General features: G+C 65.4%; 1 protein-coding gene across 1 annotated transcript; it reads left to right on the forward strand.

Moving 5' to 3' along the window:
* Window positions 1–170: 170 nt before the first annotated feature.
* Window positions 171–21,086, forward strand: BCAM (basal cell adhesion molecule (Lutheran blood group)). The gene is made up of 15 exons (XM_074980618.1): window positions 171–287; window positions 9,397–9,524; window positions 10,184–10,400; window positions 11,056–11,126; window positions 11,319–11,415; window positions 11,880–12,062; window positions 13,735–13,859; window positions 13,972–14,128; window positions 14,448–14,563; window positions 14,737–14,878; window positions 17,280–17,407; window positions 18,809–18,947; window positions 19,679–19,826; window positions 19,986–20,106; window positions 20,522–21,086. Exons 1-15 carry the CDS (start codon window positions 221–223, stop codon window positions 20,525–20,527), a joined length of 1,845 nt encoding a protein of 614 aa, XP_074836719.1. The 5' UTR covers window positions 171–220; the 3' UTR covers window positions 20,528–21,086.
* Window positions 21,087–23,759: the final 2,673 nt, after the last annotated feature.

Raw genomic sequence — 23,759 nt, forward strand, 5'->3', positions numbered from 1 at the left:
CTGGCTCCGGCGGTGGCAGCGGGAGAAGGCCGTCGCGGGGAATCAGCAGGTGCCGGGAGGGGGATCCCAGGCGCTGCGGGGTCCGCGGTGGGCCGGCCCGGCGTCCCGCCCTCTCCCGAGCAGGTGGGGGTGGGGGGCCGAGGCGGGGCGGGGCGGGGCCGGGCCGGGGGCTGGGGCGGGCTGCGGCCGGGAGGCGCCTCCACTCGCTCCCGCAGCCGACATGGGCCGGGCCGGCTGCCCGCTGCGGGGCCTCCCGCTCCTGCTCCTGGCGCTGACCGCCTGCCCAGGTAGGCGCCGGCCGGTCCGCTCCGCTCCGCTCCTCGGGCTCCGGGGAGACCTGCGAGCGCCTCTGCCCGCCCGGCTGAGCCGCCGGGCCAGAGGGGCGACCTGCCGCCGGCTTGGGGGTGCAGGGCTAGCTGTGTGTTGGGGGGCAGGGCCCGGGGGGCTGGGGAGCGGGGTGGGGTAGCTGTGTGTTGGGGGGCAGGCCCCCGGGGGGCTGGGGAGCGGGGTGGGGTGGCTGTGTGTTGGGGGGCAGGGCCCGGGGGGCTGGGGAGCGGGATGGGGTGGCTGTGTGTTGGGGGGCAGGGCCCCGGGGGGCTGGGGAGTGGGGTGGGGTAGCTGTGGGTTGGGGGGTAGGCGCGGGGGGCTGGGGAGGGGGGCTGGCGCGGGGGAGGGCGGGGGCAGAGGAGGAGAGGGGTGCGGGGGGGCCGGTGTGTGGAGCCCCCAGGGGCCGATCCTCAGCCCCCCCGGACACTGGGAGCTGGCGGCGGGCGGCGCTGAGCCCCTGGCAGCGGGACCCCATTGCAAGCAGGGGGAGGCCCCCGGGCGGTGCTGCCGGCCCGAAGGTACCGAGCCGGTGAAAGCGCTTCAGTGCCGGGCGGGGCAGGCGGTCCCGGAGCCGCGGAGCGAACCCAGGAGTCCGGCTCCGCGGGGGCCTCGGGCGTTGGCAGCCGCGGGGGCGGGGATGCCGCCCCTCCCCCAGGCGAGGGACCTCTGCTCCGACCTGCCCCGGCCCGTTGTTTGCTCCGCCGCTGCCGCCCGCATTCCTGGCGCCCGGCTCCGCCTCCGGCTCTAGGCTCTGGGCGGCCTCTGCAGCGCCAGTCCCCCTGCACCCTGTGCAGCGCCTTGGGGTCCCCCCGCTCCGCCCGCCCTGGTGTACGTGGGGTCTCCTCCCCCCTGCACCCTGAGCAGTGCCCTGGTGCCCCCCCCACCTGGCCTGGTATACGTGGGGTCCTCTTCCCCCCTGCACCCAGAGCAGTGCCCTGGGGTCCCCCTGCCCCGTCCGGTCCGGTCCGGCCCAGCCTGGTGTATGTGGGGTCCCCTCCCCCCTGCACCCTGAGCAGCACCCTGGGGTTCCCTGGCCCAGCCTGGAACAGAACCGCTGGGGCTGTGCCAAGCTGCTCTGACCCGGCCCAGCCAGCAGGAGCAGGACTGCCTGGCTTAGGGGGTGTCCTGGCCACGTGCAGAGGGTGGTTCTGCCCAGCTCAGCTGTGTGGCCAGTGACGCCCAAGGGAGCCCTGCTGAGGTGGGCCCAGGAGAGGCATCTGCATGGTGGGGTGGGGCCTGGTGGGGGGATGCACCTGGAGACAGGCCTGGGCAGGGAGCTGGGAGGGACCCTGGGCTCCCAAGGGGCTGCCTGTCCTGCAGGGAGGGGGCCTGTGCTCAGCCATCAGGGCCCTGCCCTCAGCCCCTGCCTTGAGATCATGGCCCACGTGTGTCTGAGCAGAGCCGCCTGCCTCCCCTCCCCATCCTGCCTGGCCATTGTCACTGCACTGCACCCTGGGGGGACAGGATTTCAGGGCAGTCACCCACACTGCTCAGCTCCTGCCCCTCACCTGCCTGGCCCCATCTCCCCCTTGTTACCTGTACAGTGCAGAGCATGCCCTGCCCTTAGAACAGTGGGGCAGAGAACCCAGGAATCCTGGCCCCACAGCAGCCCACCACCAGACCCCACTCCCCTCCCAGAGCTGGGCAGAGAACCCAGGTGTCCTGGTCCCCAGCCCCTCCCTCTGCTCACTGCTGCCTGCTCCCCGGGTCTGGGTGTCTGTTGCTCTGTTGGGCAGAGGCCGCTGCCCAGGGCTCCCCATGTAGGTTGGCCAGGGTAGCTGGGCGTGACTGCAGGGCTCTGCAGCCCATGGTCCTGGGAGCAGCAGATAAACTGTCCAGCTCTGTGCCTCCAGCAGATAACCCTGGTGAAGGACTTTCCCGCTGTCTATTTCTAGCTGTGCTGAGACTTTGGGGCTGGGTGCTGCTATTCATAGCTGGGCCTGGGACCGGCCTTTCTCATGGCAGCGCAGGCTGGAGGGAGAGGCCCTGGCTGCAGTGAGGCAGTGACCAGGGAACCATCCCAGGGACACTGTGTGGGGCACATGGATGGGCCGGCTGTTCTCTTGGCTGGGTGTGCTCATGGGAGCGTGTCCCATGCCTCCGTAAGTGTGCTCTGTGCCCCTGGCAAGCCTGTGAATAGGCTGGCTGGGCTCTTGGCGCACACATGCACCAGAGTGTTCCCTTGTGCATGCACGGACAGACTTGTTGGGCCCTTTGCACCCTTGGGCCTATCCCAGGGCCCTGCCTGTGCCCCGCTCTGCGCTCAGGGCAGGGGGGGTCTCAGCCCCAGCTCCCTCCCTCTGCCTGGGCTGTGGCCCTGACAGCTGCTCCCTGGCTCAGCAGCACCTGTTACTGTTTAATCTGCTCCCAGCTCTGCCTGCAGGCCTGTAACCCCTTCATCCCCAGGGCTCTGCAGAGACCAGCACCCACAGATGGGGTGTCCGTGACCAGGGGTCCGCCAGCACCCAGGGGGTCCCACTGGGAGGGGCAGCTTCCCTCTGGGTGCTAAAGGGAAGAGCCCCCTGCCACCTACCAGCTGGGGTAAGGTCTAGAAAGAACAGAGCCCTGGTGGGGGAAGGGCTGGGGCCCAGGACTCCTGAGTTCTCTCTGGGCTGGGGGATGAAGAGAGGCAGGGACCCAGGGCACTCTGGCTCCCATCTCTGATGCCGGTTGTTCTCAGGGAGGCTGAGTTGGATGTATTCAGACCCTCACTGGCTGTGTCTCTGCCCCAGCCCTCCTGGTGCCCCTTGGCTGGGCTGGCCTGGCCTTGACCATGGCTGTCACTTCAGGGCCTTCCAGGCCTCAGCTGGCACTGGCCTGTCCCCTGTGGGCTCTGCTAATGAGGCTAATCTGTCCCTGCCTCCCTTGTCAGCAGCCAACCAGCCTGAGCCCAGATGGACAGAGGTGGGGCTCAGCTGGCCACAGCAGTGGGGGTGAATCAAGTGTCTGCAGAATACCCACCTCCATTCTCAGCAGCACACTGAGGTCTCAGCCCTGCTGCGTTTGGCTTCATAAAATCACCCTGGCCTCCCATGCATTGTGATTCCCCAAACAGAGATCACACCCAGCCCCCCATGAACTAGCACTGCGATCCCCCCCGACACCCAGCCCCCCATGCACTAGCACTGCGATTCCCCAGACAGATCACACCCAGCCCCCCATGCACTAGCAGTGTGATTCCCCAAACAGAGATCACACCCAGCCCCCCATGAACTACCACTGCGATCCCCCCCGACACCCAGCCTCCCATGCACTAGCACTGCGATTCCCCAGACAGAGATCACACCCAGCCCCCCATGCACTAGCAGTGCGATTCCCCAAACAGAGATCACACCCAGCCCCCCATGCACTAGCACTGCAATTCCCCAAACAGAGATCACACCCATGCACTAGCACTGCAATTCCCCCCCGACAGAGATCACACCCCTGCCCCCATGCACTAGCACTGCGATTCCCCCCCGACAGAGATCACACCCCTGCCCCCATGCACTAGCACTGCGATTCCCCCCCCGACACAGATCACACCCCTGCCCCCCATGCACTAGCACTGCGATTCCCCCCCGACACAGATCACACCCCTGCCCCCCATGCACTAGCACTGCGATTCCCCCCCTGACAGAGATCACACCCCAGCCCCCCATGCACTAGCACTGCGATTCCCCCCCCCCGACACAGATCACACCCCTGGCCCCCCATGCATTACCGCTGCGATCTCCAGCGGGGTGATCCCCAGACGGGTCACACCTGAGCCCGGGCTCACTGTGCGGTAGCACCGAGGTGCCCCGGTGCACTACATTGTACTTCTCCCTGTAACAGTTCACACACGAGCACCCTCGTGCACTAATGCTGAGATTCCCCCAGCACTGTGGGTTTCGTGTCCCTTGGTGCCAGGGCTAGTCTCCCCGCCCCGAGTGCTGTGGGGCCTGTGCCCCCATAGATCCCTGTCCTCAGGGGCCTGCAGGAGACAAGCCGTGGGCCCCATCGGTCCCGCTGTGCCTCTTAACCTGGCCCACGGCTGGTCCCTCTCCTGCTGAGGTGGGTAGAGCTCAGGGTGCTGCCCCGCCCCCAGCAAAATACATCAGCTCCCATTGGCTGGTTTCTGACCAAACGGAGCTGAGAAATTTTACTGGGGCAGGGTTAGTGCAGCACAATTTCTCAGCTCCCGTTGTCCAGTGTCTGGCCAATAGGAGGTGAAAGATTTTGCTGGGGGCAGGGGCTACACTCAAACCTGGCCAATGGAAGCTGAGAGATTTTGAAGGGGGTGGGAGGGGTGGGGAAATGCAGCACTTCCATTGGCCAGCTTCTTGCCAAGAGACACTGAGGGATTTTGCTGGGGGCGAGGACAGTGCATGAAATGGCCAATAGGAGCTGAGAGATTTTGCTGGGGGTGGGGACAGTGCTCAGAGCCCTGCCCCCCATCCCCGAGGGTCAGGTGGAACAGCCAGAGGGCTGGGGCTGCTGGCAGGGTACTCAGAGCCCTGCTAAGCTGAGCCCAGCCTGGCTCTGCACCGCACCCTGCCTGCATCCCCCCTCCAGGCCAGACTCCTGCTGCACAGCCCCTCCCACATCCAACACCCCCTCAGACCTCACGCCCGCTCCTGAGCTGGCCCCCTACCCCCCAGCCGCCTCTGCACCCACCCCCATCCCCGCCCCCTCTACACCCAACCCACGTCCCAGCCCCCTGCGCACCCACCCCCCATCCCTGCTCCCTCTGCACCCAACCCTCGTCCCAGCCCCCTCCGCACCCACCCCCATCCCCGCCCCCTCTATACCCAACCCCCGTCCCAGCCCCCTCCACCCCCACCCCCCGTCCCTGCCCCCTCTGCACCCAACCCCCATCCCTGCCCCCTCCACACCCAACCCCCCGCCCCCTCTGCATCCAACCCTCGTCCCAGCCCCCTCTGCACCCACCCCCATCCCTGCCCCCCTCTACACCCAACCCCCATCCCAGCCCCCTCTGTACCCAAGCCCCATCCCCGCCCCCCTCTGCACCCAACCCCCATCCCTGCCCCCTCTGCACCCACTCCCCGTCCCAGCCCCTCTGGCCAAAATCTCGGAGTGGGCCCATTGAGCCTCCTGCCCTCCCCCTTCTAGCTGCGCCTAGGGGCAGGCGCTGAGGCCTGGTTGCAGCCAGTGGTCTCCTGAGCCCCCTGCCAGCACCAGCTGCTCCGTGAGGAGTGGGGCTGTGGGGCGGAGCAGCTCTGGAAGAGGGCAGCCAGTCATGGCCAGCCGAGGTCACCGTAACGCGCACGAGTGGGTGTGGTCCCCTGTGCAAACCGAGTGTGCAAACATGCCCGGGAGTCTCTGGCTGGAGGGCCGTGCCGGCGTGCAAAGGCTTGAGTGGCTGAGGTGTTGAGCGTGCGATATGAAGTGCGTGTGCGTGGCTGCGAGCCCGTGAGCTCTAGTGTGTGCGTGTGTCACACCCCCAGCCAGTGCGAGACCCCCACTGCAGGTTCTCTCAGCCACCGCTGGGCAGACGAACAAGTCCAGCATCTTCCCCCGTCTGTGCCATCTGCCTGGGCCCCTCTCGGCGTCGGAGCTGCACCATGGTGATGCCCCTCCCAGCCGGCTCTCCCAGCGTGTGCCTGGCGCTCTGTGTCTGGCACTTCTCTCTGCCCGGTTCCCCTCCCCCCCCCGGGGGTTTTATCCTGGAACAAAGGCCCGGTTCAGCCGGACCAGCCTGGAATCTCAAACAGCTGCTGCTGGCTGAGGCTGCGTCCCTCGGCCTCTTGCCCCTCCTTCTGCCCCCCACCCTCCTGCCCCCCAGACCCTTGCTTCCCTCCCTGCCCCACTTCTGTGCCCATCCATCTCCTCTTCCCCTGTCCACCCCCTGCTCCCCTCCCCTCCCCTCCCTGCCTCTCCTGCCCCTGCTGGGTTCCCCCTCCTTTCTCCTCCTTCTCACCCCTTCTCCCCCTGCTCCCTTCCCCGGCAGCTCCCTTTTCCCTCCTTCTCTTCTGCCCCCTCACTCTCCCCCAGCTGCTGACAGCTGTGGGGTGCTGAGGGCAGCACAGGGTGTGTGTCGGGGGGGTGGCCCCAAGCCATTTCAGGACCAGTCCTCAGACTCTGCTGGTAGGCCAGCACCCTGCAGTGGTGGGGCTCCAGGCGGGCAGGGGTCTCTGCATATTTCCCCCCATGTCTCCCAGCCCCCCTGCCAGTCTCTGCACTTCCCCCATGCATCCCCCAGCCCCTCTGCCCCTGGTGATTTACGCACACCCCCTATGGTAGCACAGGGGGGATAGAGCCGCTTCCAGCTGCTCGCTCTGCCCCTCTGTCCCTGTGGCCTGGAAGAGAGGTGGGCCCCATGGCAGCTGCCCCAGCCAGCCTATGGGCAGGACGGTCCCCCTGGCCACATCAGCAGGTGGCCTGGGTGGTGGAAGCCGTGGGGAGGTGGTTCTGTGCAACAGTCTGCTCTGCTCTGCTCTGCTCTGCTCTGCTCTGCTCTGCTCTGCTCTGCACTGGAGCTGTGTCTTGGCTTTCTGGTGCCAGACTGCACTGGCCTGAGGCAGCTGGGGGCAGAGCAGAGGCTGCTGCTGCCCTGCACCAGGCTCTGCAGTGATGTCTAAGGGGGTGCCATGGGGGGAGAGGGTGGGAGAAGGGCTGCACTGGGGGGAAGGGTGCAGGCCCCCCCCCCCGGTGCCACAGGGACACCCCGGCAGCCGTGTGCACAGCCCCTGGGTGGGATGTTCTGGAGGGCCGAAGGGGGTATAAGCGGCCGGGGTGGGGTATTAGCCAAGGAGTGGGAAGGGGCAATAATGGGCCCTGAGGAGGATCTCGGGATGAACATAAGAATGGTCAGACTGGGTCAGACCAAAGGTCCATCCCACCCAGTGTCCTCTCTGCCGACAGCGGCCAATGCCGGGTGCCCCGACGGGAGTGACCAGAGCAGGGAATGATCCAGTGATCCCTCCCCTGTTGCCCAGTCCCAGCATCTGGCAATCAGTGGCTGGGGCTCCCTCTGTGCCCAGCCTGGCCACGGCCATCGATGGACCCAACCTCCATGGGTGTGTCTAGCTCTTCTCTGAGCTCTGGTAAAGTCCGGGGCTTCACAACCGCCTCACTGTGCGCTGTGTGGAGAACAACTTCCTGGTGTGTGTTTTAAACCTGCCCCCCATTCATTGCACTGGGTGTCCCTAGTTCTGAGGTTAAGGGAACAAGTCAATAACTTTCCCTTGTTCACTTTTCCGTGCCTGTCATGATTGTGTAGCCCTCTCTCATATCCCGCCTTAGTCGCCTCCTTTCTAAGCCGAGAAATCCCAGTCTTATTATTCCCTCCTCGCACAGCGCCCGTGCCAAACACCTCATCATTTTGGTTGTCCTTTTGTGAACTTTTTCCTATGCCAAGATCTCTTTGTATTTGTCTGCAATGACCTTATCTGCATGGAACACTCCTTTAGCATCTCGATCAAGTGCCCCGCTGGTTGTTTAGCAGCTTCTTGCTTCTGATGTGCTCAAGGAACATGTTGCTTTCCTTTTGGCTCGCTCATCTTCAGATTCCATTTTGGCCTTCCTGATCGTATTGCTACACTTCCGTTGACAGCGTTGATGCACTTTTCGATTTTTCTCACTAGGATTTAACTTCCACTTTTTAAATGATGCTTTTTTATCCCTCACTGCTTCTTTTACATGGTTGTTAAGCCCCTGTGGCACTTGTTTAGTTCTTTTACTGTATTTTTTTTCACAGTAGTAGTAGTAGCAGCATGCTTCAGTCTACATAGACTATGGATCGCGCCCTTCATAGTTCCATTTGGGATCATCATTTGCAGTGTCGACTGTGACTGTGAAGGCCCACACGAGAGTTGACGGTCCTTGCTGTATCTGTTGCATGTGTAGTGGGTGTCTGGCAGGTCCTTACTGTGCTTTCTGTGGGCTCGCTTCTCCTCTGCTAGCTGTCTGATCCTCATCTCACCCTTCTGAAGGCCCTTGTGTAGTTCCTGCGTCCATCTGCTGCGATCGTCTGCCAGCTCCTCCCAGCTGTCCAGCTCAATGTCTACCTCCCTGAGGTTCCTCTTGCAGACATCTTTGTAGAGCAATTGGGAGCGTCCGGGAGGTCTTTTGCCAGAGGCTAGCTCGCCATACAGGATGTCTTTTGGGATCCTTCAGTCATTCATCCTGTGGACGTGGCCAAGCCAGCGGAGCCAACGCTGCCTGAGGAGGGTGTGCATGGCTGGGATTCCAGCTTGCTCAAGGACGGCGGTGTTGGTCACTCTGTCCTTCCATGATATTCCAAGGATGCGCCTGAGGCAGCGCAAGTGGAAGATGTTCAGCCTCTTTTCCTGGCGGGCATACAGGGTCCAAGTCTCGCTGCCGTAAAGGAGGGTGCTGAGGATGCAGGCTCTGTAGACTTGCATTTGGGTGTGGGTTTTTCACATCGGGTATACATTTAAATTGAGCCTCTATTGTGTGTCTGAAATTTTTCTGTGCAGCTTGCAGGGATTTTGCTTTTGACACTTTTTAATTTCTTTTAAACAAACTTCCTCTTTTCTGTGAGCATGATGTACCTCTGAAATGTGGGACTCTTCTCTGCCAACCAAACCTTAGAGGATGTGGAACCAGAGAGCTCCAGTGGCTGGAATGGGGGCGAGCTGGGAGACTGGCAGTCAGGAGTCCCAACTGGGGCAGCCACAGTCAAGCTGGCAGCAGGGGAGGGGGCAGCAGCTGCTGGGAAGCTGGGGCTTGGAAGCAGTGGCCGGGCTGGGAAGCAGGCGGCCCACAACTAGGAATGGGAAGCTGGCAGTCAGGGCCAAGAAGCCTTGGGGGCCAGGGGGCCAGAAGCTGCAGGTAGCTGCTAGGAGGAGAGCTGAGGATCAGGGCCCACAAGCCAGCACAGGAGCATTGACCTCCCCTGCTCTGGCAAAATCCCTAGTCAGGGATCACTGAAGTCCCGAGGGTGCCGGACCAGGGAGGTCCAACCTGCAATGAAAAGCTGCCATGTTGGGCCGCTGTGGGGTTTTTCCCACCACAGGGATGTTTAGTGCTGTTCTCTTGTGGTCATTATTTCCATGCAGTCCAGCCCCAGTCCCTTGTGGTGCCCTGGGCCCCATGTCATTCTGCCCTGTCCTGCCCCCGCAGGCTGCCTGGCCGGGGTGCAGATCTGGGTGCCGGCTCAGGTTGAGGTGCTGCTGGGGTCCCAAGGCACCATCCCCTGCACACACCATGTCACTGGCTCGTCTGACACCCGCCTGGTGGAATGGTTCATCGTGAGTATCCCGGCACGTGCGTGCAAGCGGTGGGGGGAGTGTGACGGGCAGGGTGTGATGGGCACACTGGAGGGGTGTCTGTGTCCCTCTGCGTGTGCCAGGGGTTGTGCTACTGACTGGGGGCGCTGGGGGGGTGAATCCTGTTGTGTTCATGGGAAGGGGTGTGAGGGGGCCGTGGCATGAGTGCAAGGACAAATCTTGCCTGTGCCGATGAGAGGGTGCAAAGGGAGAGGGTTTGGGGGTGAGCAGAGAGGTGGTGGAATCTCCAGCCCTGGAGGTTTTTAAGTCCTGCTGGACGAGGTCCTGGCTGGGATGACTTGGTGAGGGTTGATCCTGCTGGAAGCAGAGGGCTGGTCTCAGCGACCTCCTGAGGTCCGTTCCCGCCCTAGGATTCTATGAACCCCACACTCATGTGCAAGGAGTGTTGGAGGGGCATCCCACACTCATGCACGAGGGGCATGGGAGTGAATCCCACACTCGTGTGCATGGGGGTACTGGTAGTGAATCCCACACTCGTGTGTGAGGGATGGTGGTGGTGAATCTCACACTCGTGCGTGAGGGGTGTTGGTGGTGAATCTCACACTTGTGTGCGAGGGGTGTTGGCGGTGAATCTTACACTCGTGTGCGAGGGAGGGCTCCCTAACTCTGCCCCTCCCCAGACGGACCGGGATGGCAAACGGCACCGTGTGGCTTACAGCGAGGGGGGCCGTGGGGCGGTGGACCAGGGCACCGAGTACTCAGGCCGCGTGTACATGGACCCCGACCTCAGCCTGGTCCTACCAAAAGCTGACGTGAGCGATGAGAGGGCCTTCTCCTGCCAGGTGACTGCAGGTGCCGCAGGCAGCGCGGAGGGCATAGCCCAGCTCCGTGTGTATGGTGAGAGACCCCCTGCTGCCTGCCTCCCTCCCCTCCCCCCACACTGACCGCCTCCCTCCCACGCTGACCGACTCCCTCCCCCACACTGACCGCCTCCCTCCCCTCCCCCCACACTGACCGACTCCCTCCCCCCGTTGCCCGACTCTCTCCCCTCCCCCCACACTGCCCAACTCCCTCCCCTCCCCCACACGCACCACCTCCATCCCCTCCCCCCCACTGCCCAAGTCTCTCCCCTCCCCCCCACTGGCGGTAGGTACCTTCCCCCCATGCAGTGCATCTCCTATCCTCAGCCCTCCGCTGCAGCCCAGTGCCTCTCCCTGGCCCCTCATGCTGTGCAGCTGCCTCTGTCCAAGTGCACTGGGGCAGGCCCAGGACTCTCACTCCCCTTGGGGGTCCCGGGATGCTGGCGGGCTCCCCGTCTGCACGTGTCCTGCGTCCTTCAGCCTCCATGGGGCAGGAGTCAAGGGGTCCTTCCCTGTAGCCCTCTCCGCTGCATGGCTTGATGGTGCACGGGGGCCCTCGCACGCACGCATGCACACCTCCCACGCACGCCTCCTCACAGCCCTGTGCTGTCTCTATCTCCCCCCCGCTGGTGCATTCGGGGCCTGGCCCAGCCTGGCTCTGGTCTGATGATCTCCTCGCTCCTCCCCCGCAGAGCCCCCCAAGGCCCTGGAGCTCACCCGCAACTCGGGGATCCTGTCCGTGACGGAGCCGACTGTGTCTGAGGTGAGGGGCTGGCGGCTGCCAGGGTGGGGGGTGGGAGTCAGGTCCCCACAGTTCATTAGGGTCTCTTGACCACAGCCCTCTGGAGTGGGGTGCCCGGCACCTCCCTCTGACTGGGGGGGTCCGTGCAGAGGGGGTGTGGGGTGGCAGGGCTGGGGGTCTGTGCCAGGCGTGATTTACTATCTCTGTGCCCAGATTGCCACCTGCAGCAGCCGGAACGCCAACCCCGCCCCCACGATCAGCTGGCTCAAGGACGGGGCGCTCCTTGATGTCCCCACCGAGCGCAATGATGGTAACAGATACCCCCCCCCGCAGCTGCCGGGCCCTTCAGCTCTCCCAGCCGCCCACCGCCAGGAGGCCCCCGCCTGCCCCTCACCTGCCTGCCTGCCTAGCAGCCGCACCCCCCAACCTCCACGCCAGCCCTGTTCCCTGACCCCCTGTTTGTCCTGCTCCATGGGCTGCCAGCCCCCTCCCCACTCTGACCTGTGCACTCACCAGGGTTCCCGCTAATTCCTTGCTCGGGGGAAACAAACGATGTTCTGTGCAGTGAGCTGTCTGCTGATTCAAACCACCATTACCGTACAGACCCAGGCTGCCAGCTGGGGGCGCTCCGCCAGTCGGCTGGGCAGCCCCTGAATCTCTCCTGGGCAGCAGCTGCAGCGCTCACTGGTGCTCCCTGCCCGGCACTGACCCCTGCGCACGCTGCACCATGTCCCTGCCCCCTTTCACGTGCTGGTGCCTCTGCTCTCCCCACAGACATGTATATGGTGTCCCGCACGGTGAAGGAGGCCTCAGGGCTGCAGTCTGTGTCCAGCACCCTCTATCTGCGCCCCAGCAAGGCCGACAAGGATGCCCAGTTCCACTGCATGGTCCAGTACCAGCTGCCCCAGGGACAGGTGGGAAACGCCACCTCGGAGCGCTTCACCCTGGTGTTGCACTGTGAGTACCCCGCCTTCCTCGCAGGCAGTGCAGGGCCATGGGGCTCTTGTGCGAAGGCTTTTGCACCAGCATCTTGCAACTGCCGCACAGGAATGGGAACATATGAGAGTGCCTTATGCAATGCTCAGAAACGCACCGTTCCAGCGCTGTGGAAAAGAGCTGTGCTGGTTAAAAGCAAGTCTCGCTTAGAGGGGAATAAAGGCAGTGGTAACATTTAGGTATGTAAATATAAATGGAAGCAGGGGAAGTTGATAGGAATGAGTATAAATGAGGAGTTAGGAATTCTAGCAAAGTGATAAGGGAAGCCAGATAGTAACAGAGAGGTAGCCACGTTAGTCTGTACTCCAGCAGAACAAAGCAGCAGAAATGTAGCACTTTAAAGACTAATAAAATGATTTATTTGGTGATGAGCTTTTGGGGGACAGACCCTCTTCTTCAGAAGCTGAAGGCCGACATCTATGTCCTGCAGAGTTAAGAACAATAAGGAGTTTTTAAAAATATGAGGAATAATCCCAACAGTGGTGCTGGTCTGTTTTTTATAGGGATATGATAAAATAATTACTCATAATGCGGAAAAGGCAGAAGTGCTCTGTAGGTATTTCTGTTTGGGGATAAAACAGATGTTATCTTACCCCATGGTAATAACATTCCTTCCATTCCTCCAAAATCTCTCGAGGCTGCTAAACAAAGCCTCAGGTTAGACCTTTTAAGTCAGCAAGAGCCAGCTGACACCCCAGAGTTTAAAGCAGCTGGCGCAGGAGCTCACTGCCAGTCAGGGTGGATCTCCAGTCAGCCTTGGAGCACTGGGGAAGTCCCAGAAGGGGTGGGCTGGTTTTGGAAAAGGGCAAACAGGATGAACCAGGTAATTATGGGCCTGCCCGTCCGACCTTGATCACGGAGTGGCTGAGAGAGGACAAGACTGACAAGGAATTAAAGGAGGGCAATGCCGTCCGTGGAACGCCCCGGGGGTCTGTGGGAAAGAGAGCGGGATGTTAGCTTAGCAAACAGCGCTGAGGTGCCCAACTTGTGTGAGGCTTTCGGCTCCCCCCACTGGAGGGTCTGGTTAGAAACCTGGAAGGAAACAGGCCATTGTGCATGTTTGCTGGATTGCAGACTGGCTGATGGGTCTGAGAACGCAGCCGGCCGGGCAGTGGTCACCCAGGGCCCGTTCTGAGCCCAGCGCGAGTTCATGTTTGCATCAGTGATTTGGAAGGACCGAACTCCTCCCCGACAGTTTGCTGATGAGATGACGTTGGGGGAGGGTAAAACCGGAGCCGGCCGCCGAGCCAGAGACCCCCGTTGCCCTCAGGGAGCTGGGCAGATGAAGTGCATTTCAGAAGGGCCCAGCGTCAACAGATCCATCCTGGAGTCGCTGGGCTGCGTAAATGAGGGGTGTGAGCCATGGTAGTTTCCCCTGTACTTCTGCCTGTGGGGGGGGGGGGCTGGGGGCCCACAAATCCAGGGGGACATGGATTGATTGTGGGGGGGAGCGGAGGAAAGCCAGGGAACAGCGGGAGGGTCAGGAAATCTGCCTGGCCGGGGGAGTGTGACACAGGCTCCGGCACATGCAGAGACCCTTCCTTGCACACACGTGGTCGCACACTCGCCCTCATGATGCTGCTCAGTAAAGGGCCTGGGGGTTAACTTGTGTCTTTGCCCTCCGGTGCCCTAGACTTCACAGAGAACGTGGAGTTTGTGCTGGAGTCGCCCCCGGTGATCAAGGAGGGGGACGACGTGCGGCTGCGGTGCCAGGGGGACGGGAAGCCAGAGCCAGAGTACATCTTCTACCATGTGCAGGTATTGGGGGGCCCAGCCTGGGACGGGGGCACTGGGCTGCCGGGCCCCAGGGAGCTGAGCCCAGCAGTTGGAGGGGGAGATGACTGCCCTGAATGCCTCCCCGTCCCCGTAGGGCTCCCAGAGTGTGGAACTGGCCGCCAAGCCGGATGGGGTTCTGGTGCTGCCCAGTGTCTCCAGGGCCAACAGCGGCACCTACCGGTGCCAGGTGCTGGACTTCGACAGCCCCCCTGAGGTGCAGCTGGAGAAGGAGGTGGTCATCCATGTGAACTGTGAGTGCCCCGGGGGCTGCTGGGAGATACGCCTCCCCGGACAGCTGTGAGTGCCCCAAGGGCTGCTGGGAGATACGCCCCCCCCCGCCCCTGGACATCTGTGAGTGCCCCAGGGGCTGCTGGGAGATACGCCCCCCCCCGCCCCCAGACATCTGTGAGTGCCCCAGGGGCTGGGGGGAGATGCAGGTGAGGTGCGGTGTGGGGGTGGGTACGAGTGCCCAGGGAGCTGGTGTGGGAGGCTCACCCAGGGGGCAGGCGGTGTGATTCGGGGAGCCCCCAGCATTGCAGCTGAGCCCATCCTGCCCCTTCCCCTCCACAGACCTGGACCCCCTGACCCTGCACCCCGGCAGGCGAGTGACAGTGCCCCTGGGCGGAGACATCACACTAAGCTGCTCTGGACAAGGCTCCCAGCCCCCCAGACTTCTGTGGAGGAAGGTGAGACCCACTGGGGCTCGGCAAGGTCCCAGCAGGCCCATGGGGGGCCCTGCATGTGCAGGACTCTTCCCCCAGCCCTGGCAGCGCTGAGATGCAGCCACCTCTGGGTGGGGACTGGTTCTGTGGGACCCCTTCACTTGGCCCTGCACTGCAGCGCCCCCCTCGCATTGCAGGGCAAGGAGCACCTGGCTGACGGTGGCTCCCACACCCTGCACTCCGCTGCCTACCACATGGCTGGCGCCTACACCTGCGAGGCATCGGTGCCCAGCGTGCCGGGGCTGCAGCGGGACGAGACCGTCGAGGTTATTGTGGAAGGTAAGGGCTGCAGCCACCCCCATGCGCAGGTGTGGGGTTTGTCCCAGTGGGCACAGGCCCGCGGGTGGCGGTACCGGGGCTGGGCGTGTCGGGTCTGTACGTGGCCACACTGTGATAGGACGGCGTTTCTGGGCACAGCTAGAGAAATCAGTCCGGGGATCTACTTAAAATCCAGGCCCCTTACAGCCCCCGGCTGGGATTCGCCTCTCACTAAGGAAATCCGACTGGCCACCACAGCCCCGCACAAGCAAACCCCCAGACTTCCCCACTGCTCTACCAGCCCAGACCGGTAGCTCCCAACTCCGGTGAGAGGTTATTACACCTGTTTCACCAACTCCGCGCAGATTCTTCCGGGGCCTAAAGGGCCCATCCCCAGCCCCCGGCCAGTGTCTTGCCCGGCGGAGCAGTTGGGCAAAGCCTCTAGATCTCAGCGGCGTGAAGGGTTATTTACACAGGAAGAAAAACCAGGGCGAGAGACAATGGTTAAAGTGCTCTTGAAAGTCTCTGCAAGCGCCCGTTGGGGGATGGGCCCCAGCCCAGACAGGCTGAAATCATGAGGACTGAGAGGACCCGGGTGGTCCCTGCCAGGGCCCCTCTTACAGGTTTTACTACGTGGAGGGAAAATCCCTTTCTGCTCCCCTAGGTCCTGGCCCGCTGCCTGCCCGGCGGGGCTCTGCCCTGCGCTGCCGTTTGTTGCAGCCCGGGAGGAAAGTCTCCTGAGGTTCCCCAGCCGTGCTCTGGACCCTGGGGCCTTCGCTTAGCCCGTTGTCCTGGCTGGGGAGGAGCCCCAGCTCCCAGCGCGAGCCTCAGCCAGAAACACTCCTCACCCAGCGGCAGAGCTAAAATCTGTACCTCTGCCTACGAACACAGACATCTAAGCACCACGCAGGCTCAGGGCATCGTCGGCTTTCATTAGGCACCTCGCCTCCCACCGCCCCAGCGCTATATTTGGTGCCAGCGGATACAATGGACACACAAAATGACTTCCACTCCCCATATAAATCCAGTCACGTCGCGCCCGGCCCCCGCAGGTTAGTGAGGCCAGGGGGCAGCTGGGCTGTGGGTGCCCTGGCACACGGAGCAGAGCCCAGGCCTCAGAGGAAGGATGAGGGAGGCATCTGGGGCTGCCCAGAGCCTGCACGTGCAGGAGCTTGGCATGGAGAATTCACCTCTGGCATCTCTGCCCGCGCCTGGAGAACAGCCGCACCCGCTCGTGCTCCACCCCCGCCATTTCCTCACCCGCCGGTCCCGCCCTGACACCGACTGGCGGGACTGTCTGCCCCTAGGGAGGGGGGAGCCCCGGGGGCCAGCCTGTGTTCCACCTTGAGGCCCACCGGGGACATCAGCTGGCGGCTCCTTCACGGAGCTGTGAGCTCGGGCGTGTGCCTGGCGCCGTTCAGCCCGTCCCCGGCGCCTGCTGTTTTTGCGGCGGGGAAGAAAACCTGGCGCCCGCCTACCTAGAATGCGCCAGGCTGCAGCCCCTGTTCCGGCTCCTCCACAACCTGTTCCTGAGGCCCTGGCTGCCCTTCTCCCCCCCGCTCCTCCTCGCACACCCTCTCCGTGGCCCCACAATGTCGCGAGACCTCCTCGGCCGTCTCCCCCGGCCCTCGCCAGCGCCGCGATCTATCACGCCAGCAGGAGGGTGGTGGACGAGGGGTGCGCTGCCACCATGGGGCCTCCTTCCGGCCCCCCGATCTCACACAGCCGGGCAGAGCTCTCCTGGGCGGCGTCCGCTGGCTGCTTAGCCAGCTTCGCGGGGCAGTGGGCGCCGGGCGGGGTTCTCTGCTCAGTGTCCCCGTCCGGTTCCCTCCTTTCACACCTGGGACCTGCACCGCCCGGCCTGTGGTTTTTGATTTGTCCCAAGTGTCCGACTGAGTCTGGGTCCTGCAGCCCCTCCCGCTAGGCTGGGAGAGGGGCCTTGGTGGATCGGCTCAGCCTCACCGCCACCTCCACCGGCACCCAAACAGTGCCCCCCGTGTGCCCCCTGGAGCCCCCAGGCCCAGCCATTGAGGATTGCAAGCGCATCCTCATCCCTTCAGACCCACATGTCCTGCTGTGCCGGGAGAAGCTGGTTGTCCCCCAGCCATGGTGGGCCGCCCCCAGCTCAGATCCACACTGCAGGGGGCCGTGCCTGGGGGTCCCTGGAGTGGCCAGGGGCCCTGTGGTGGGGGGTGGGTGCCCCCTTGTGGGACGGGGCAGTGAGCCCATGGAGAGAGGCCGAGTGGGCCACCCTGGTGCGGATGGGTTAGGAGCACAGGGCAGAGGGCAGCCCTGGGCAGAGCTGAGCTGGGGACCTGGGGAGCAGGCAGTGGGAGTCTCCCGGGCGGCTGGGAGCCCTGCGGGGGGCTGACTCAATGGAACCTGGGGCTGTCCCCCTCCCTGACTTTGCCCCGTCCTACAGGGAAGCCAGAGCTGGACGAGCGCCCGACCCAGCTGCAGGTGGTGGCCGAGGGGGAGCACATCCGGCTGAACTGCTCCGCCAGGGGGTACCCCGAGCCCCAGCTCAGCTGGAGCCTGCCGGGGGTGAAGGTGAGGGGCGGGGGGCCAGCAGGAGGGAGGGCAGAGCTGTGGCTGCAGGCGCCGGGGGGCTTGGTGTGAGCTAGGCAGAGAGGGAGGTGGTGGGGGCCCTTCAGAATAGCCCCCCTCCTGCCAGCGCCCCCCCCGGTTGGTTATGGCCGTGTGTGGAACGGTGTTCCCTATGCACACTGATATGGAGCGTGCCCCCCCCACCCCAGGGCAGGAATGTCTCTCTCCCCCCACCCCCAGGACATGAGCATCCTTCTGCCCCCTCCCCCCAGGACAGGAGCGCCCCCTCCCCCCACCCCCAGGACAGGAGCGCCCCTCTCTGCCCCATGCCTCACCCCTCGACCCAGCTGCTCTAGTAACAGCTGCACCATCCTGGCAGCTGCAGAGTCAAGGGTTGGTGCGGATGGGGGGCTGGGGAAGGGGGGCATGACCTTCCTTTGCTGCCTCTGCAGCCCCTGGGCAGCTGGAGGGGGCAGGGGGACCCTCAGGCACAGCTGGGAGGTGACACCCCTGAGCCCCCCGGCCCCAGCCGTGTGCTGCTCTGTCGGGGGGGGCCAGGCAGTGAGCCAGGCAGGGCGGGGGCAGGGAGTAGGCAGGAAGAGCGCCGGGGGAGGGGCTTTGGGGGGCCGAGTAGCTGGGGGAGGTGCACAGAGCTGGGGGCGGCATGGAGGCGCTGAGCGCCCGGACCTAGGGGCACCTGCCCCCAAGAGGCACCCACACACGGTGCCTCGATTGAGCTAAGCCCTGGCCGGGAGGCTCGACAGCGTGTGCTTGGGAGCCGGTGTGTCCTACGGGGGGACCAGAGCCCCCGGCATGCGCTGCGGCTGTGCCAAGCCCGGCAGCCACAGTGTGCACACACCCCAGGGCGGGAGGGCTGGTGGGGCTGTGGGGCCGGGGTCAGGCGGGGCCGTGGGGCAGGAGGGCTGGCAGGGATGCGGGGCTGGGGTCAGGTGGGGCCGTGGGGCCGGGGTCAGGCAGGGCCGGCGGGGCCATGGGGCCGGGGTCAGGAAGGGCCGTGGGGCAGGAGGGCTGGCGGGGCCGTGGGGCCGGGGTCAGGCGGGGCCGTGGGGCGGGAGGGCTGGCGGGGCCATGGGGCCGGGGTCAGGCGGGGCCGTGGGGCGGGAGGGCTGGCGGGGCCATGGGGCCGGGGTCAGGCGGGGCCGTGGGGCGGGAGGGCTGGCGGGGCTGTGGGGCCGGGGTCAGGCGGGACCATGGGGCAGGAGGGCTGGCGGGGCTGTGGGGCGGGAGGTGTGATGCTTGGGCGGGAGGTGTGATGCTCAGGCGGGCACACGCTGGCACGGAGCCCGGGCGTGCGACAGCCCGCGTGCAGTTTGAGTCCAGGGCCGGTGGCGCGTGCGACGCACCCCCGGCCCGGTGCCGCTCCCTCAGCCCGTGTCCCCTCAGCCCGTGGCGAGCCGCGCGGGGGGCCGGGTGCGCAGCGAGGTGACGCTGGAGGTGACGGCCGCGCTGGCCAAGGCGGGCGTCTGGTGCCAGGCCAGGAACGCGCTGGGCGAGGCCCGGCAGCACTTCACGCTGGAGATCGGTGAGTGGGGGGTGGGGCAGGGCCGGGGAGGGGCAGTTGGGCACAGACCCAGGGGTAACTGGGAGGTGGGGGCGTCTGTCTCCCAGGCACTGACCTGTTTGTCCATCTCCCCCCACCCCCAGCAGGGGAGTGCCCCTTTCCCATGGGGCGGGGCGGGGGGGCAGTGCTGGAGCCCCAGGGGGCTTTGGGGATCCCGGCCCCCCAGTCCTCTCCCTCCCATTCACGCTGGCCCTGCACTCTGCACAGGTGGGTGCTGTGAAGGCTGTGGGGGGCGGGTTCATGCCACTGGGGCCGAGCCCAGAGCTGTCCACCGGGCAGGGGGGCCAAGGCATTGGGGGCTCGGAGCCTGGGGCGGGCGTGTAAGGGCCCTGGAACAGCCAGTGGCACCCCTTGCTCCATCCCCCGTCCTGCAGAGCCTGCGCCGGGCCATGACCCCACCAGCACTGTGACCCCCTCTGGCCTCCCGCCATGGCTTGGTCACAGCATGTCGCACCCCCAGGTGCCGCCAATCGTGGGGCTCCCTGAACCCCTCCAGCCCCATCCGACTGCCCTCAGTCCCCCGCACCGGTCTGGGTGTGAGCCCTGAGCGCCCGTCTCCTTAGGGTTAGACACCCCATCACAGACCCAGGCAGATGGGCACTCCCCTCTCTCACAGTAGGGGGCCCTGAGCCCCAGGCCAGTAGCACAGGGGACCCAGGCGTCCAGGCTCAGCACCCTGCTCTCTCCTGCAGTGGGGGGCCCTGAGCCCCAGGCCGGTAGCAGCACCGCGGTCGTGGCTGTCGTGGTCTGTGTCCTGCTGCTCCTGCTGATCGTGGGGTTCTTCTACTGCATGCAGCGCCGGGGCCATCTGCGCTGTGGGGCGCAGGAGAAGAGATCGCTGTGAGTGACCCCCAGCCCCCCAGGGCAGCACACAGCACCAGGGCTGGGCCCCAAGATGGGGGTGACCATGAGCCCCTGGGGGGGAGCAGAATCCCTGCGTGAGCTGCTCACGCCCTGCTCCCCTTGTCCCCCCCGGCGCTCACTCCCTCTGCCCCACAGGACGCCCAAGGAGGGTGGGGCCGAGGACCCGGCTGTGGAGCTGAAGACAGACAGACGGAACGAGCAGACAGGCCTGCTGAGCCTCAGCAGTGGCGGTGGGGGGAGTGACGGGGCCCCTGAGGTGAGCCTGGGCAGGGGGGTGCCGAGCTGAGCCTGGGCAGGGGGCGGTGGGAGGGCCCTGGGGGGGCCCCCAAGGTGAGCCTGGGCAGGGGGCGGTGGGAGGGCCCTGGGGGGGTGCCGAGCTGAGCCTGGGCAGGGGACGGTGGGAGGGCCGGGGGGGGGACCGCGAGCTGAGCCTGGGCAGGGGGCGGCGGGGGGGTCCTGACTGCTCCGCACTTTGGAGGTGGAGAAGGGGGGGAGCCCTCGGGGGGCGCAGTGCGGGGACCCTCTCCCCTGAGCTAGGCAGCGATGGGGGAGAGCGAATGGGGTGGACGCTGCCAGCTGACCCCTGGGCTGTCACCGTGGGGGGCTGGAGCCTGCTGGTGCGGGTGGGTTTGGACATAGGGCTGGCAGGTGATTCTCTGCTCCCCCTCCAGTGCTGAGCTCTGCCCCCGTGGAGGCAGCAGCTGGGCCAGGCCCCCCCAGAGGAAGAGGAGGCTGGGACGGGGCCAGGAGAAGATGGACGTTTCCCCCAGAGGTGGGGGCATTTATTCCCTCGCCCCCAGATCGTCTGACAAGGCCTGGTTCATAGCAAGAGACTCAGAGATGCCTGGGGGGTTGCCCCCACCCCTCCTTCCCCTGGATGTCCTGCTCCCTGTACCCCTATGGGCTTCAGCCCCCGGACGCTGTGCTCCCCACGGCCCACCACAAACTGCCCCATGGACTCCCGACTCCCCATAGCACCTGGGGAAAGGGGAGACCCAGTTATAAGGGTCAGGGCCAGGTGTGCACCTTCCACCCTCCCACAGCCCCTCCCCTGCATTCCTGACTGACATCCCCACCCCTCAGGGTCTCCATTGCCTGCGTACCAGCCCCCCCTTACCCACAACACACGTCCCCCAGAGGCCAACGCCGTGGCAGCCCCTGCGGCCCTGGAACCAGAACACTCCCCTCCCCCCTGCAGTGCCTGTCCCGGTGCCCCCCCCTTCCTCACCTGCTGTGGTACCTGTCCTGGCGCCCCCCCATTCCCTGCCCCCCGCCCACTGCGGTGCCTGTCCCAGCGCCCCCCCCATTCCCTGCCCCCCGCCCACTGCGGTGCCTGTCCCGGTGCCCCCCCCATTCCCCGCCCGCTGCGGTGCCTGTCCCAGCGCCCCCCCCATTCCCCGCCCGCTGCGGTGCCTGTCCCGGTGCCCCCCCCTTCCCCACCCCCCGCCCGCTGCGGTGCCTGTCCTGGCGCCCCCCCCTTCCTCACCTGCTGTGGTTCCTGTCCTGGCGCCCCCCCATTCCCTGCCCCCCGCCCACTGCGGTGCCTGTCCCAGCGCCCCCCCCATTCCCCGCCCGCTGCGGTGCCTGTCCCGGCGCCCCCCCCCCCCCCCCAGTATTGTGTTTGTCTCTGGCTGTGAATGGTTTTTGAAGCTCGGTTCCCCATGTTGTGGGGAGGGGGCTCTGCTCCCCCCCGGGGGTCTGTTCCTATTTGCCCCGCCGGGGCCATCTCTAGTCGTAACACTGGCTGGGCTGTGGGTGTTTGCTGCACTGTCTGGGGGGTGTGCTGCAGCTGAGGGGGTGGAGAGGTGATGCAGGGCCTGCAGGAGCCCCCCCCATGTGCCCCCCATGCCCCCCAACCCCCCAAAACCCAGAGCCTGGGCCCCCTCCTCCAGGAAAGACCCAGGGGGCACAGATGTACCCAGCCCCCCCAATGCCCCACCAGTCATAGCCCCTTGGTTCCCCCCCTCCTTTGTGCCCCCCCAGCTCCTCCAGAAGAGGCAGGGTAGGTGCCCAGCCTCCCTGAGAGCAACGCCCCCAAGCCCCTGCGCAGGGGCCTGGCCCCAGGGACCAGCCTGGGGGGAGGAACCGCCACTGGATGAACCATACCACGTCCAGCAGCTGCTCCTCAAACGCCCTTGGGGGGACTGTGGGAGGGGGCAGAGGCAGGTCCCCCCTGCAGCTCCAGTGCACCCCCCCTTTCCGCCTGCTGTGCCCCCTTTCCACTGACGCGCGGTATTAAAGATCGTAATACCCACCCGGCCCGGCTCCTGGTCAGCAGCTGGCACCAGCAGAGCCAGTCCCTCCCCTGCCAGCCTTGAACCCTTGGAAGACCCTGCCTCGGGGGCTGGGGGGCTCAGGGCGCCTCTGCCCTCCCCACGAGCTGGCTCCTGCTGGGGAGCAGCACTGGGGGCTGGGCGGGGGAGCCCTTCCAGGAGGCCCAAGGGGCTTAGGCTCTGCGGCCCCCTTGGCACAGGGTGGGGGAGGGCAGCAGGAGCAGCGCGAGCCGGGGGGCACGGGTGGGCGGAGGGGGAACGGCCTGAGGACAGCCGCCCAGCATGAGGTCGGTGAGCTGGGAGCATTGGGATCAGGACCAGTGTGAGCCTGGCGCAGGGGGCCCACCCCAGTACAGACAGGGCTAACCTCTCCACCCCACAGGGCACACGTCCACCCCTTCCAGCCCACGAGGCTCTGCCGGCTGTGGGCACTGCAGCCGCCCACCCCACGCAGGTGCCTCCATGCCGGGGGGAGCTGAGAGAGTCCTGGGGCCCAGACACGCGGCTGCAGGTTGGGCTGTGGCTTAAGCCCAGCAGACACCAGCGCACCGGGATGGGGGGGCTTTCCCCCAGTGGGCACACTGGCGCCGCTCCAGGCCCATGTCACTGGGGCTAAAGGGCACCTGTGAGATTTTGTGCTACAAAAGCCCCTGTTTTCCTGGCAGCCAGGCTGGAAATAGCATTTCCTTCCCCCCTGTCCCTGGGAGCTCCACTCCCCGCAGATGCAGGGCAAAGATCATGCACCTCCAGCCAGCACCACCGCCCCCAGGCTTCCTCCCCCACGCTGGCAGCTGCTGGGGAGAGAACCCAGGAGTCCTGGCTCCAACCCCTCCTCTCTAATCACCAGTCCCCCTCCCCTCCCCGAACTGCAGGGAGAACCCAGGAGTCCTGGCTCCATCCCTTCCGCTCTAACCACCAGCCCCCCTCCCCTCCCAGAACTGTGGGGAGAACCCCGGAGTCCTGGCTCCCCTGTTCTAAACCAGCTGCCCCCCTCTCCTCCTTGGCATTGGCCTCTGGGTTGTGCTGTGTCCCCTCTCTCCACGCCTGGGCCCAGCACCTTGAAGGACCCAGCGAGGCAGTACCGGCCAATGCCAACTGCACATCCGGGGTCGCTGCCTGTGGGGGACACAGCTGGGCCGGTGTGGTTTCTGGCCCCGCTCACTGTGCAAGGTGCTGTTCCCTATGCCCAGTGCTGGGCTGTACAGCACCTGGCACACCAGGAGTCCTGAGCTTGTGGGAGGGGGTCAGATCTGTGCAGCACCCGGCACCCCAGTGACCCCAGCTTCACTGGGGGGGGGGGGGGTTATGGCGGCAGAAGCCCGTGGTCACTGGGCTCCTGAGCGCACTGCTGCCTCTGACTGGTCGCCCCTTGGCCTGGCAGCTCCCGGGGCAAAGGGCAGGAGCCAACCCAGTCCCACCGCACCCCCAGCTGCTGCCCTGCCCCCTGCGGCATCTATCTGGGGGGGGTGGGGGATGCCGAGGTGGCTTCGGCCAGGTGCAGCTCCCCTGGCAGGGGAGGAGATTCACGTTAGTACTGCAGCCCCACAGGCTTGGACCAGTGAGCACAGCTGGGGGGCAGCAGACCTGGGACACCCCTGTTCATTCCGCCCCACTCCTGCCCCCCCCCAATAGACAG

This window comes from Carettochelys insculpta, chromosome 30 (genome assembly GCF_033958435.1).
Source record: "Carettochelys insculpta isolate YL-2023 chromosome 30, ASM3395843v1, whole genome shotgun sequence".
Taxonomy (NCBI): Eukaryota; Metazoa; Chordata; order Testudines; family Carettochelyidae; genus Carettochelys; species Carettochelys insculpta.